General features: G+C 39.4%; 1 protein-coding gene across 7 annotated transcripts in view; it reads right to left on the reverse strand.

The window, feature by feature from the left end:
- Nucleotides 1-12,257: 12,257 nt before the first annotated feature.
- The window catches only part of WDR11 (WD repeat domain 11), a 44,934-nt gene continuing 42,103 nt past the window's right edge, over nt 12,258-15,088 (reverse strand). For 4 of the 7 annotated variants that reach the window (XM_065066866.1, XM_065066864.1, XM_065066863.1 and 1 more), the window contains exon 29: nt 12,258-14,748. In XM_065066866.1, the coding sequence (XP_064922938.1) occupies nt 14,594-14,748 (155 nt within the window). In that variant the 3' untranslated portion in view covers nt 12,258-14,593. Of the gene's footprint in view, nt 14,752-15,088 lie in introns of all 7 variants that reach the window. The other 3 variants (XM_065066867.1, XM_065066865.1, XM_065066862.1) reach the window with 1 other exon arrangement.

The raw sequence follows: 15,088 nt of genomic DNA on the forward strand, positions 1-15,088 counted from the left end.
TTGCTCTGAATAACCATCATGATCAGAGCGGGAGAACAAAGACAAAAACTACTTCAAGCCCTAGAGAAAATTGCTTCAGCCTCTTCTACCACAGGATTAAAGATGCAGAGACTGAGCTGGTGAAATCAGGAAGCAAAACCATTCCCTAACTTGCATTTTTTCCTCCTACTGATGCTGGGAACTGCCCTGATTCCCACTCATGGGCAGTTCTGCTCCCCACAGTCCCCAAGTGTTTCACCGTCAGGGATGTTCTGTAGAGACACAAGTCACAACCCCGTCCAACGTGTGCGTGTATCAGACACAGTATTCAAGCCACGCTCAAGTGTCCGTGTATCAAGCACTAGATATGGTGTTCAAGCTTGGTTTAATTAGTTTTGTGGAAGTCTCAGCAAACTGTTTTTTAAACAGGCTGCTTGCCTTCATCAGCCTTCTGGCCTTTCCAGCAGTCAAGGATGAATGGTGGCATTTTACTTTTATACTGTGAATTAATCTGCTGAAAGGCCTCTTTGGAAGACCTCACCAACAGAGCAAGAAGCCATCAGAATTATATATTTTTAAGAGAAACAAATATATATATTTAAGAGAAAATGAAACAGATTCTTTCAGAGCAGATATTCCTGATTCATATAAGGCTAAATGACAAAACCCCAGAAAGAACCAAACCTGTACACACAGATCAGGGGAACTGATGTCACCCTGATGGCAGAGCCCCAACTTTGCTGCTGGGCTGAGAGAGGGAAATCCATTTCTCAGATCCCTATGAGCAGGAGAGCTGAGCACAGGCTGCATCAATGAACCCAGAAGTGCTTTTGGGAGGCAGTTCCCCTTACATCGCCAGTGTTCACATCATCTTTATTAATGTGAGCAATTTATCACTTTCCTGGGGTGCAACTGCTGTCAGTCTGAGCTGGCTTCCAACTAGACCTGCAAGACTTGGTAATACTCATTACTGAGAGCATCTTACTACCTCCTCAAGCTGCTGGGCTAGCACAGCTCCAAAGAGCCAAGGCAAAGCAGCCCCCAAACCCAGAGGACAAGGGGACATCTTTCCCCCCTCACCACACTGCGATGGGGCAGCTCCAGCCCAGAAACCAGCCTCTCATTGACAATTGATGCTCTAACATGTTGCCAGCCCCTGCTCCCTCGAGCAGACACCAAACAGGACCCCAGAGTGAATTAAAAGCTGGGAGGAGGCCAATTCAATAATGACTATGAGCTCCGTATATATAATCATGTCTTAAATCCCTCAGTTCAGGGTGTGAGCATGAGCAGGTCTGTGCTTTAAAATAGAATTGCTTGCTGCATAAAATAAATTAACTCTATGCAAAGAAAGCATTAGCCAGTACTTACCTTCACGCTCATCACAAACCCTTCTTCTGTAAAGACATCGCACAGTTCGTGTCTTCAGGCTTTTGGGTGCATTTTCTTCCTGGTAAGTTATATATTTTTTTTCCTGAGAAGTGGTGTGAACGACATGCAAGGTACAAATATACCTTCCTTGGTTCCCAGCCCATAGAATTCATGAACCTGCAACATAACGATGGCAAGGAAATGAAGAGGTTCTGGAGAGGACAGGGGATGGGACAAGCTCCTCAAAGATGCTCTCGGGCAAAGGTGAGGGTCCTTTCAACACCAAATTCATCCCTACCCTTGTTTTCCTACCACTTGTGACTGTGTTAACTGAAAAACCATATCCAGCAAGTGAGATGAAGCACAAGAGCAACCTCCCCATACCTGTGATCCGCCAAAAGCTCCATGGGAATACACACAGTTCAAAAGAGACCATGTCCTTTGTGGAGATGGGCCTTAATAATCAGCACTACCAAGGACTCTCATCACTAGTTATGAATATTAGATACTTCTATAAAATAATAAACCTGTTCCTGTGTTGGTTTCACAGCTGGAAATGCAGGGATTGCTTCCTGCTGAACTGAAATTGCTCTGGGCTCAGCATCATCTCACGCAGGGCTTTAAGCACCATGACAAGTTTGCAGGATGAAAGATAAATATTTCAGTTTGGTTTCCCTTCAACAGGGATGCATGAAGCTGATAGGAGTGTCGGATATGTGATGCGAGAGTTAATAATCTTCAATGCCAATAATAAAAGACTATTTCAGCATATCCGTTGTCCAAAACACACTGGTGCCCCTGGTCAGTTACGCACCCAGTACTTTCTAGTTTACCTAAAAATGCTAAAATCATACTAAAATTCACAGATAACAATTTGCTGCTCAGCCAAAACACCCATACGAGCAAGTGCTGAGGTGTATGTCTTTGAAAACCATCAGAAAGAACTTTTCCTGTCATAAATCATCTCTGATCCTTTCTTCTTCCTACACATACACACAAAAAATAAGCAATTGGGATCTCTGCTTGGTACACAGCAATGCTGCCAGCAATTTACAGTGGATTATTGGCACAAGCATCTTCTCATCCTCCAGGTGAATGCAGAAAGAGTTTCCTTTTGTCACTTGAGCACAGGATACACTTGCTGCAATTTCTGTGTGCATCAGATCTGCTCTCAGTATTTTCTAGAAAGCCAATCTCCCCTTTATTGTAAATAATGAAGATGCAAGCCTTCAACAGGGAAATAAACCAGACTAGACTTGGCCACAACCAAGTTTTAAAGCAAACCCTACCCTGCCTGCATTAGATGCCAAATAATGTTTTAAATTGTACTTATTAATGTATTTTCTTACTTGCCAAATCAAAACAGATTTCAAGTGAGGTCTGGCCTTGGGTTTAAAAACAACCCGAGCTCCTACTTCTTACTCCTTTATAAGAAAACGGGATACTCTTGATGTCCTTCTCTTCCTTCCAAACAGTCTGCAGTGATTTCTGAATGGCAATAAAATCCATAACCGAGAGTGCTCCTCTTGGCTGGTGCCTTGGAGCTGCCACTCTTCAGGGACCCAATACAAGGAAAGGAAAATCCCAGCCCTTTGGCCCAGTTATTTCACTGTGCAATTGCCGGTCCCCATCCTCTCCATTTGCTGATCTCTGCTGCCCTCTCCTGCAGGAGCTGGAAACTCTCCTTGGAGGATTTTAATGAAATAACACGTTACTGAGTCTATTAATGTTGGGTGTTTAAAACTCGAGTGGATGGGGCAGGAGTTTTAGGATTAGGGAAAACTGAAGGTGAAAAGGGAAACTGCTCATGAAAGCTTGTTGAATGGAGTAAGAAGCAAAACAAAGAAAAAACCCCATAAAATAATAATAATACTACTAATAAATCAGCAACTGTTCAGAAATGAAGCAGCCCAGCCTTCAGGTTGCCTTCAAGCGGTAAAAAGGAGCTCTGTCCATTTTATTCTGTATACAGAATCTGCGTACAACTCTCTTCTCTCCCACAGGGTCTGATCTTTATTTCTCCCCCCAGTCTCAGCATTTCACCATTCACTGACTTTTACTCTATGTACTGGATGTGGTTTCTTTTTTAATTTTGTCTATCTTTTCTGTTATTATTTAACACAATTTCTTTGAATAAAAGCTGAGGAATACTAAGAATTAGATTGCTTGGGATAGCAATTTTTAAGACTCTGATTTTGCACGACATCTTAAGTTTCAAAGCTGAAGTCGCATAAGGTATCACAAAGCACCGGAATTCCACAGAAACACAAACATTTTTAAAAGTTCATCAAAACCGAAAATGCGGTGGAACGGGGAAAAGAAATATGTACTTTGCAAATAATTTTGTGGCTGAGGAATTTGCCTGCAAAGCAGTCAGAAAGGACAAACAGATGATTTCAGTTCAGTTCAAAGAACACGGCTTGGCTTTTTGATGATGGTTGTGGTATAAAATAATACTAAAACCCCTACACATTGGCTTATTCCTACTGGGAGAAAAAGCTGCTACCAGAAAACATCACATCCAGGACCAGGCGACCACTGACAAATTACCTGCCCGCTCTCCTTTCATATTAGTGAGGCTGCTTTTTCTTGCAATGCATTAATCTGCTTTTCGGCTTGCTTTTAATCAAAAACAGGCTTAACTTCGGAGAGTGGAAAAGAAAGCAGATGCTGAGGTAAACCACAGAATAGAACTGGAAGAAAGAGTCAGAAAGAAAAACCTCTTTGGCTTGATAAGTATTTCAGAACTATTTTTCTAGAGGGAAGAGAAAAAAAAATACTCAATTTTGTTCCAGTTTGGAAAAAATTAGTTATGCCTGCCTTCTTTTCACAAATGTAGCAAGAATGAGCTGGTTTGTACTGTATTCTGCATGCGGCAACTGCTATTTAGTTGTGTAACATACAAACAGCAAAATAACAAAGTGGATAATTTGCAAAACAGTCCTGTCAGGTTGTGGAAATAAAATTAACAATCAGGCAAACAAGTACTCCAAAATAATTAGTTGTTCTATGTGCCAAAGAGGCTTTGTATGCCAGCAACCTGAAGTCCAGACACAATACTTCAGTTACCATAGATAGCAGTTTAGATTCAATAAATGACTGAAATAACAACATGGTAAGGTAAAAGAAGGTAAAAGAGACTCAAATATTTGCAACTTCATACCTTTTTTTTTTTCCTTTCTGGTTTTGTTTGTTTGTTTTTCCTTTTAGTGATTTCCAGCTACTGATGGTACATACCATAACATATGATGTATGCTCTCTCCAGTGCGAATTATTGTGGTAGTATCTTCAGGTATAGATATTGTAAGTCAAATTTTGTAATTCACAATTAAAAAACAACAAAACCTCTCTCACCTATTTCTCTCTCCCCAGAGATTTCAGTCAAGAGTGTGGTTTTATGTCTGACCAGGGAACCTGAAGCCCAGCTACCCCAAACCCTCGCATCTGCATTTGCCTCTCTGGGCCTCAGTGTTCTGTAAGCATCCACTGAACCAGGCAAGGGAATTGATCCAGCAAAATGTTAGTCTAAAATAAACCCATGAAGACCTTAAAACAAACAAACCCCATGGTTTTCCAGCCAGTTCAACCTCAAGACATCTCTTGTGACTGCCACACAACACAAGCAAGAACACATGGAGTGTGGGTGTGAGGGATGTGAACACAGGCACGAGAGCTCAACATCTGCTGACCCAGCTCACAGGGACTGACATGGTGGATGGACAGTCCATGCTCCTTTATTCTTGAAAAAGACACTAGACACAGCCAATGTGCTCTAAAGATATGTCAGATTACCCAAAGAACGAAGAGCAGAACAGAAAAATCATTTGGGGTAATTCAAGGGGAAAAGAGTAATTAATATTATTCATATTCAAGAGAACTGGCTTATCTCAGTTCACTCAGGAGAAACTGTAGAGTAATGACAGGGTGTTCTTGGCTCAGCAGAGATGGGGATGCTCAGAGAAACCTTTCTTCAGCACGTGGCTCTGGCTTTAGGTTTCCAACAAGGATAGTTCTGCCAAGTCTGTCCTCTGTCTAGCCAAACCCATGTGCTAACAGCAGAGCTCACAGCTCAGCCCTGCTTGTCTTCAGTCCCAAACCAACCAGCAGAGCAACAGATACATAACAAGAGAAGTGTCAAAAGCCACTCACCTCTTTAATTAGAAAAAGCTTGACTCATTGTCCTGAGAAGCCAAGCCTTTCTGATTTCATCTTCCATCATCAAAAGCCAGAAAGTTGTAAGGGTGCCTCTCATCACAGGGAAAGATGATTCTTAAAATATGAACTTATGTTCATTTGACTCTCAACATACATAATTATCTGATTTCAAAGAGAATTCCCCCGGCAGGACAAGGAGTGGAAATCCTGTGCAAAAGGACATGTAAATCTGCCCTATTGATAACTGCGTACCAGTGCCCAGGATGCCCTTATCGCCCAAAAGGAAACTTGAAACGCATTCCTCACAAGTATTTCTTCAGACAAATGGAATTCTGTTAAAACAGATAAATAACTTATTATTTAATAAAACATACATTCCATCCCTAGTTGTTCTCCAAATGTTACGACCATCACTTTAATACATGTCGTCTTGTTCCCAGGGCCATTTTCTTCTGCAACAGAAAGGTGGCTGGTCACCAAACCTCTAAGTAGGACACATGGAAAAAGTTCACCTAGGAGCCACATGGGAAGAAATTTGATCGAGGTTGCATAAAACCTGTTCTGACAAACACACAAAAAAAGGATGAAAATAGCTTCTTTTAGCCAAGATTATGAGTTTTACGAAAACTTGCAAATCTACAGCACAATAGACAGTGAGGAACTTACTGATGGAGTAAGTCAATGTCTTTTGAGAAGCTTTATATTTTATAGCTGGAGTCCTGAACCACCCCCACTTGTATGAACAAAATTAAACACTGTGATAACGGTGGAGCAGCTTCCTCAGCAGAAACAGCGTGTCAAGGTGGGGAGAATGACAAAGCAGCCAGTGGTGCTCCTGGGCACAGCCAGGTTTGCATCTCCTCCTCTTCTCCTTCATTTCCCAGCATAAGACTGGAGCTTTTATTGTCACAGCACCGTGCCAGAGATCCAGCTTGCTTGGTTTCATTTACTGCTGCCATTTCTGTGTAGCACAGAAGCCGAGTTGAGACAGAACAGCCTGTTCACAGGATCATCTTGCTGCCATTCATCTGTCCATAAATTCGTACTCTGCGCTTCATCTGAAAAACAGCTGCTTTGTAAAAAAGGGGAGAAAACAAAAAGAAAGGAAACAAAAGAAAAAAGAAGGAAAAAAAGCTTTCTCCCAAACATAAGAAAATAACATCAAACCCCACAAAAATCAAAACAAGTGTTCAGAGGTGGAGTCCTGAGAACTGAGGCTGGAAGGTAAGACCAACATTTGGACACTGTGAATAAGGACTACATGAGCTCAGTGATGTGATCAAAGATGTGGTGTTGGAAAATGACACCTGCAGTAGTTATCTGCAGAAAATGCTAGAGAAGAAGAATTACACAGTAAATCCAGACAAGAGATACAGAGCCTGGAGAAGATTATGTGGAAACTACCAACAAAACCTTCTGACATAACTTGGATGTAAGGAGTAGATACTAGTCCTGCAAGTAACATACAATACCAGATGAATTTACTGCTTATATAAAGCATTACTAGAGACAGAAACCAAAAAGTGGCAGATATAGAAACTCAGAAAAAAGAACATGGGTACTTGGCAATTGCTGTTATCTGGAATACAAAAAATTAATCTGTCTCTGTAGTAGAATACACTGACTATTTGGAAATGTGCTGCAATGAGTTAATATTTCATTTGTATTTAAGAAGTCTGCCTCCAAACCTGCATGTGTTGTACTGCACTTTGCAGTAAAAATATGTCTGAAAACTTAACAGCCCAGCGTACTGGAACGACTGTGAAGAGAATGACAAAAATATAGTCAGAAAAGACATGTATGTAGATACACGGTAAACTTTCTGTTAGTGAGCCTCTAGATCCTGCAGTCAGCAGGGATGTGAGAGCATCGCTGTGCAAATCCTGGCAGCTTCACCAAGAGGGGACTGTGAATATTACATATTATATTAACTGTGATCTGTGAAGACATACGCTGTGCTTTTTTCTTCTTATTTTTTTGAGTCAAAATCTGTGACTGCTTGTTACAAGCTACTGTAAAATTTGATTCACAAGCAGTGCTGGAAAAATACTTTCCAAGGGTCACCAAAATCCAGTATTATTCAGTCTCGGGCTGGATTAAAAACACAGGCTTTACAGCAACAAAAGATTGACTCACTAGGGCCATAACTATGAACAAGTGTTTAAAACGAAATGACCGCTCGCAAAAAAAGCACAAAGACGACCTTCTTTTTGCAACTGAAATATGTTGCCTATAGCTTTTTATTAGTTACGGCACATGAAATAGGAGCCAGAGACATCTAATATAACTCCATTATCTCCTGCTACTGTAGGGTGAAAAGTAATGACAAAACACTGCCCCTTTTTTTTTAAGGCACCTGTTGGCATCTGGTTTGAACACTATATAATGCTGTCACTCACTAACCCACTGGAAAGCAGCCACTGAAACAGTTTGCCAGTAGGAACCGCACTGAATGATGGTCAGTATTTGTTAAATGAAATAGTGGTGACAATGACATGGAAAAAGGTATTTTCAACTTATGGACCCGAATCCCAGGAAGAAAACCACTAGGTTGGGCCAATAAAGTTGATCTGAAGAAGTGTTATTAATATTATAATTACAATTTTGTTTTTGTTATATTTAATGTCAATAAATGCATTAATATGGTGTTCGTTAATAAAATTGACATTATATTATTAATATTATAATTATTAGTAGTATCTACACAGTCATGCCTTTGTCACCTGCTGAGTTTGGAGTGCCACAGCCAGCCCTCACTCTACCCCCCGCATCTGACCATAAGCTGCTCCACAACATTGGCGATTGCAATTGGGGGAAGTTTAACCTGTGATAAGGGACCTTTTCAATGAACACTGTGGAAATAAACCCAGTGTCATGCAACTGATTATCTCAAATTTCCAAGCCTGAAATCAAACTCCAGCTTCCCTTCCTCTGGCAGGCATAGGGGGGCACCGCCTACCTTCTGTAATTGCATTTGGAATATCTTAGTTGGTTCCCTTCTCTCCGTAAATATGTTTTTCTTTTTCCTTTTCTTCCAGAATCATTGTGTCCAAGCTGGAAAGCCAACTAGCATAAACAAAGCAAATAATAACAAGTTTAACAGAAACAAATCTAGAATATGTAAAGAATTAAATATATACATATATATAGAGAGAGAGATAGAGAGAGATGCTCTAATTCATATATACTTACAGGTTTTGTACTGTGATTCTGCCAGAGCAGATGAAATCAGGTGGATGAGCCATAATCCCTTACAAGGTGTACCTATAACCTACACCAACACATGACATTTTACCCTTTTCAGTATTCCACATTCTGGCTGTCTGGTCATTCCATTCCCAACTCATTACAAGTTAATTTGTTCAGATGGACTGAGGAGACAGCAAAATAATAGAGAGCTCTGAAAAGGTCAGTGTTCTCTATTAGAGGAGGTTGGAAGCTTTCTGGTAATTGATTCTTTAACACAGGCCATATCTATGCAACTCCAGTCTCACTTCATTGTTTGTTATCATTAAAATTTACAGGAAGTAAATTAGTGTTTTCCATTTGAATTGTCAGTGTGCACTTTCACAGGATCACTTAATTCACTACACGTAATAAATACTTGTCAGAAACAAGGCGTTTTGAAAAAGGTAGACCTTGTCTTTTCATCGAAGGACAAAAATACAATACTTTGCACATGGACGGCAAAGTTTAATTCTATGTATTGCCAACAGCTGCCCATTCTTTAGGGGAGGTTTCAGACTTGCAAAGAACATTTGTAGACTGGTTTCCATGGAAAATAACTTCAGTATGTCCAAATCCACCAATGTTCAGGTCTTATAATGATCCCTCTTCTCTCATTGAATCAATACATGTGGACAAAATACATCTTGCATGTGGGATAGCTTAAAACTTCTATGAGACCCCACCTACACAAAGCAACATAGGACATGCCAGCAACTTGTGCATGTAGGTATGAACTTGGAAAAGACTTTTAATTATTTTTGTAGTTTCTTTTTTGGAAATGAACACATACTGTCTTGGCTATTTACTTTTTATTACTACAATCTTTGGAGAGGTGAGAACACAGTTCTGCTGAATCTCTTAATGAATATTAGATCTGTCACTTTCAAGCAAAATTATTATGCCTTGAGTATCTCCAAATATATTGGCAGCATCCATCCCCCGATTGTGTTTTGCCATTCTCCCACTCCTGCATTTAACAGGGGCCTTCTAAAATCCTCTTTTCCCCAGCCATTAACAAAAAGGATTTTCAAAAAGATCTTACCTCTCCCATTCAATTTAAGAATTGCCAAGTTCTCTCCCTTCTCAATTTCTGTTAGTTTTTCCTCATTTGTCTTGAAAACTTCTGTTGAGCTTTGATACCTGTCACCACCTGCCTTAACTGAACAAGGAGGAAGAGACTGCTCTTCCATCTCTATGCAGTAAATTGCTGTGATATTCTCATGAACATAGGCTCCCTCGTTTAAGAAGGGTAAGGAATTACTGGAGGGAGTCCAGCAGCTACAAAGATTAGAGGCCTAGAGTACAGTTCTCATGAGGAGAGACTGAGAGAGCTGGGTCTGTTCAGCCTGGAGAAGCTGAGAGGGGATCTTATCAGTGCTTGTAAATATCTCCAGGGTGGGTGTCAAGAGGATGGACCAGACTCTGTTCAGTGGTGCCCAATGACAGGATGAGGGGCAACGGGCACAGACTGAAGCACAGGAGGTTCCATCTGAATATGAGGAGAAACTTCTTTCCTGTGAGGTGCCAGAGCCTGGCCCAGGCTGCCCAGAGAGGCTGTGGAGTCTCCTTCTCTCAAGACATTCAAACCCGCCCAGAATGATCCTGTGTGATCTGCTCTGGTGACCCTGCATTAGCAGGTGGGTTGGACTGGGTGATCTCCCTAGGTCCCTTCAGCCCCAACCAGTCTGTCTGAAAAACCCTGATATGGCCTCAGCACAACCAATTCAAGACTATTTGTTTTCCTCCTCTCTGATTTTTCTGACTTAATACAGAAATTGTAGGAGCCAGTTTTCACTAGTCCTCCTACAGGGGAATGATGAACCAGTAAAGCTTAGCTCGTTCCTTTTTAATTCTGTTTAAAATTTCTGCCTTCCAGCAGAACCAGATGAGACCCTCAGAAACCATCACAGCTGTGGCTCCAGCCTTCAGCGTTCAAGGAGAAACTGAACACCTATCAAGAAGTCTCAGTTCAAAACTACTGATGGGTCAGTATCAGACTCAATAAAGAATTTATGTCACTACTTAGATCTACGGATACAAATTTTTTACCCAGAGCTCATTAATGAATTATCTTACCAGGGTCACATTAATATCAGAGTTACGCTGAATTCTTCTGAGAAAGTAATAAATAAAATTTTAAAATAAAAAAGGCCTTGCTCTTTGCCAAGCTGTTATTATTGTACTGCTCAGCAGCAATTACATTTTTAGTTGAGCTTTTAGAATACAATTTTGGGCAGCAAGTGATCACCCAAACCAAACCCCTTTCCCATTAAAGAATCCGTGATCATCCTTGTTTTGTGTCTCCAGGGCCAACTGCTGCAAAACATCATCTCTTAGATTATTTACTCAGACACCGAACACATCAACATTCTGGAGCAGCTTTCCTTGATGTATAATACATGCCGCTATCTGGCTGCAGAGGCTCTCAATTGGCAGACTGTTCGCATTTTAATGAAAGTAAATTACAAATAATTTGCAGTATAGTACTAATCATTTTTTACACTGCAATAAAATAATTCATTTTGTCATTTTCTGTAATTATTCCCTGAATCAAATATATGTATATGAGTATATATGTGTGTATCTACATGCACACACACAATATATAACAATTTTTGGTGTACTTCAGAAACTGACCCAAGTTGGACACTTAATCGATATGATTAATTTACAGAGACCGCCTTTATTACGAGGCACACCATGCTCCAATTAAAACTCTAATTAGGGCTTGCTTATAATGAAGCTAAGCTGCTAGACTATTTTCTAGACTTTTTAATTACAATTACAACAAGTAAATCCATTATCCTAAATCTGAAATTATTTGGAGTTCCTTTCTTTAAGGATCACACCAGGAACTGAAAAAAAACAGCCTTGTTTTTAAAGTTAAGTACTACTGGTAGAGTCCCATGATAACATTTACAAGAAGCTTCTCTCAGGTTGTAGAACCACTCGTTGAGTGTGAACACACAGATTGAGAGAGAAAATGTCTGCAGGAATGAGCTTCACACATACACATTTCAGAATATGTCACTGAGACGAAGACAACTTATGAATCCTGGTTTGCTGCTGGTCATACAAGTACAAAATGGTTCATATAATATAAAGAAAGGAGTCACCCTCACTAGTTCGGCTGTAAGGTGTTCTCCATCTACAACCAAAATAACCTTATTTATGGGCAAAGGTCCTGACCTTTTGCAATAGAATCTTAAAATAACTACTGAATAATCTGCACTGATAATCAAACACCACCACACAAAGACACCACCACACAAAGACACCACCACACAAAGACACCAATTAATACAAGACTGATGGTCAAAGACGAATAATCTCTATACATTGGCTTGCAAACCCAATTCCTCTGTTGTTTTTTCCTTGCCAGGAATGTCAAAAGCAGGTTCCAGAATTTTGGACTTCACTGTTGACAGAAGCTTCAAGGAGCAAAACCTGGAAAAAGCAAATTATAAACTTCATCTGCTACTTGAATAGTTCGCAGTGGTTTGAGGAAGGAATTCTCAAATGCATTTGAAGGAGTTAAAGTCGTATTTATTGGAAACTTTAAAAAAAAAATATCATTCAGTTCACGTTCCAAACTCTCAGAAAGTGCTGACAATGTCCTGCTCCAATTAACCTGTAGAAATTTCATGTTTGCTAGTTAAGTTTGTGGATTAATACTACTCAAAACATTTCATTAGTACTAATATGGAAAATATGACTAATACATAGCACAGATAATCACCTCCTCTACTAAAACCAGTCCTGAGCATTGTCCCAGTCAGGAAGGCAAATTGACGACAATGATACAACCTGCATTCAATCCCAGTACAACAGATTACTTTTTTGTATTAAATGAAGACACAAAGAGATTTTTAAAGTTTTTTTATTACTGTATTATTATTATCTAAATAAACTTTTCACTCACTTCTACACTCTATTTTCATCATAAAGGTTTCAGCTGGGAATGCCGTGCAGTATTCCGCAACCTTCACACTTTAAAGTTTATAGAAACATTCAGAAGTTTATAGAAACATTCAGTATTTAAAGGCCTTTGCGATGTGTTGGTTTTTAAACATTACATTTGTAAATCCAAATGTATATTAAAGCAGAGACCCAGAGACCCACTGACAAACAATTCTTCGTGATCTGTGAAAGAACAAGTTTGCGTGTGCTCACAGTAACTCTGCAGTAGCCTTGGCCATGAGTACTGCTACCAAATCAAAGAGGAGGAACTGAGGAATGATGTAGTAGTCAATGAGAGCCAGAAATTAGCTTTTTGTTAATTACAATTAATTATGCTCAGCTCTGTTGCCCACCAACTGAAGGCAAATTTCACTGTGTCCTTACTTTCCCCAAGCTAAAGTAACTATATAAGCCTTGTCCACAATACATTGAACAGAAAGTACATTGTAGCGTATGTAAGATGTCGAAAGAATAAGATACATTGCAGTTAAAACACTGTTTAGAACAATGAAACTCACATTTTCAATTCGTATGAAAACATCATTATTGAAAAGCCCAACCATTCAAATTTTATCAGAAACGTTATTTTAGATTTGAATTACAGGGTTTATGGAGTTAAAGACGTCCTGACAGTGGTGCTCGTCTAGGAAGGCATGGAAAATACTATGCACAAATACTTGAACATAAGGAGAATCCAATACAGTATTACTCTAAGTAGACAAGCCATTAATTATAATAAAATGAGAGACCTTTTTACACAATATGATTCTTTTCACTGTTTTGTATTGAACTTTAGTATCTCCAGCAACTTGGTATAAAGAATACTTTTATTTTTTAGCCAAGACCACTTTTCACATGCCGCAGTCTTCAGTTTGCAAGGGCAATTTAGCATCAGCACCCACTGCAAAATTTCTCAGTCAATCAGTAATAAATAGAAAGGATACATCTGGCACAAGAAACAATAATGAAAACGAGTACTTAAATACTGGCCAAAAATGAGAAAAGATGGTTTTGGTGGAGTCCCTAAGTATCTGGACCATAAGAAGTGCTACCACAAAAAGCACCTAATTAGACAGCCAACATTTTGGATTTGCACAATGTGTTTTCTACCTGTTGTTGAACACGCATCGAATAACAAACACAGCAATGACTGAATATTCTGCAGGAGTCCACCCGGCTGCTTTTGAGGTAGGATCTGCCCCCATCCTTCCATCCCATGAACCAGCACAATTTAGTCCCTAAGGTGTGCAAGGAGTGCACACTTTGGAATAACACAAACTATAACAATACCTTAATTGAAAAACAGGACGTTTCATGGATTTTTGGAATGTTAGGAGACTTTCGTAAGTAAACCTGTTAAAGGTTCCATTCAAACAGTTATCAAAATGACAAGAGAGTGAGTGACGTGATTTAAACAAGAGGACTTTTGAACAGAAAAATCAGATTGAGAAAACAATGTTCCAGGAAAGAATGGTGTGTTTTGTGATCTCTATTTATTCTTTAAATATATTTATATTTTTATAGTACAGATTGAATCATTTATACATACAAATACAACAGCAGTAAGGAACTATAAAGATCTGATTTTTAGAAGTAAACGGAGTAGACTTTTACACAGGTATAGAACCCTTTCAGCAAATTTTTGACTTCTGCTATAGTTGAAAAAGTTGGAAATCGTATTGTTTAATTTTATCATAGGCTTCTTTCCCCTCTCATGAAAACAAAGACAATCTTAACAAAAAAACAAACATAAAACCGTTCTTAATCTTGCATCCACACACATTTAACAACATTTGCTCAAATCACAGATATCAGCTATTACAGTGATTCAAGAAGAAGTATTTTCACGCAGTGGAATCTTAGTCCAAGAGAGAACCCAAATCTCACCCACAAGAAATTCTTACTCTTGTGTCACGTCCTCTTTAGGCTGTTTGAGCTCCATGAGTAACTCTTTCCCAGCTTCTCCTGCTTTTGAGGCAAAGAGAACAGCTCCCTGCCTAAAGCCCAGGAGCTTCAAGCTTCTGGCATAATCTGCATATACAGCGTGGATCAATTTATGTAAATGAAGCATTAAGGAAAACATAAATCCATAGAAAAATGAAAAAAAATGAGAATTTGTTTTTTCCTCCTCACTCTTAGTTTTCCCAACCTGAAATTGCTGAACGTTGCTGCCAATTGTGCTAACCCAATATTTCTCAGCACAAATAAAGGCAAAACTGTTGCTTTAAATTCTGCTACTGAATGCACATTAGCATTTACCAGGCAATATGCAGAGTGCTATAAATGAAACCAGGTACTTATGCTTACATGAAATGTATCTACCATAATGCTATATCACAACTTGCAAAAGAAATTAAGAAATGGTAAGTATTTACACACTTTTGTACAAGTTGAA

The sequence above is a fragment of the Columba livia genome, chromosome 6 (genome assembly GCF_036013475.1).
Source record: "Columba livia isolate bColLiv1 breed racing homer chromosome 6, bColLiv1.pat.W.v2, whole genome shotgun sequence".
Lineage (NCBI taxonomy): Eukaryota > Metazoa > Chordata > Aves > Columbiformes > Columbidae > Columba > Columba livia.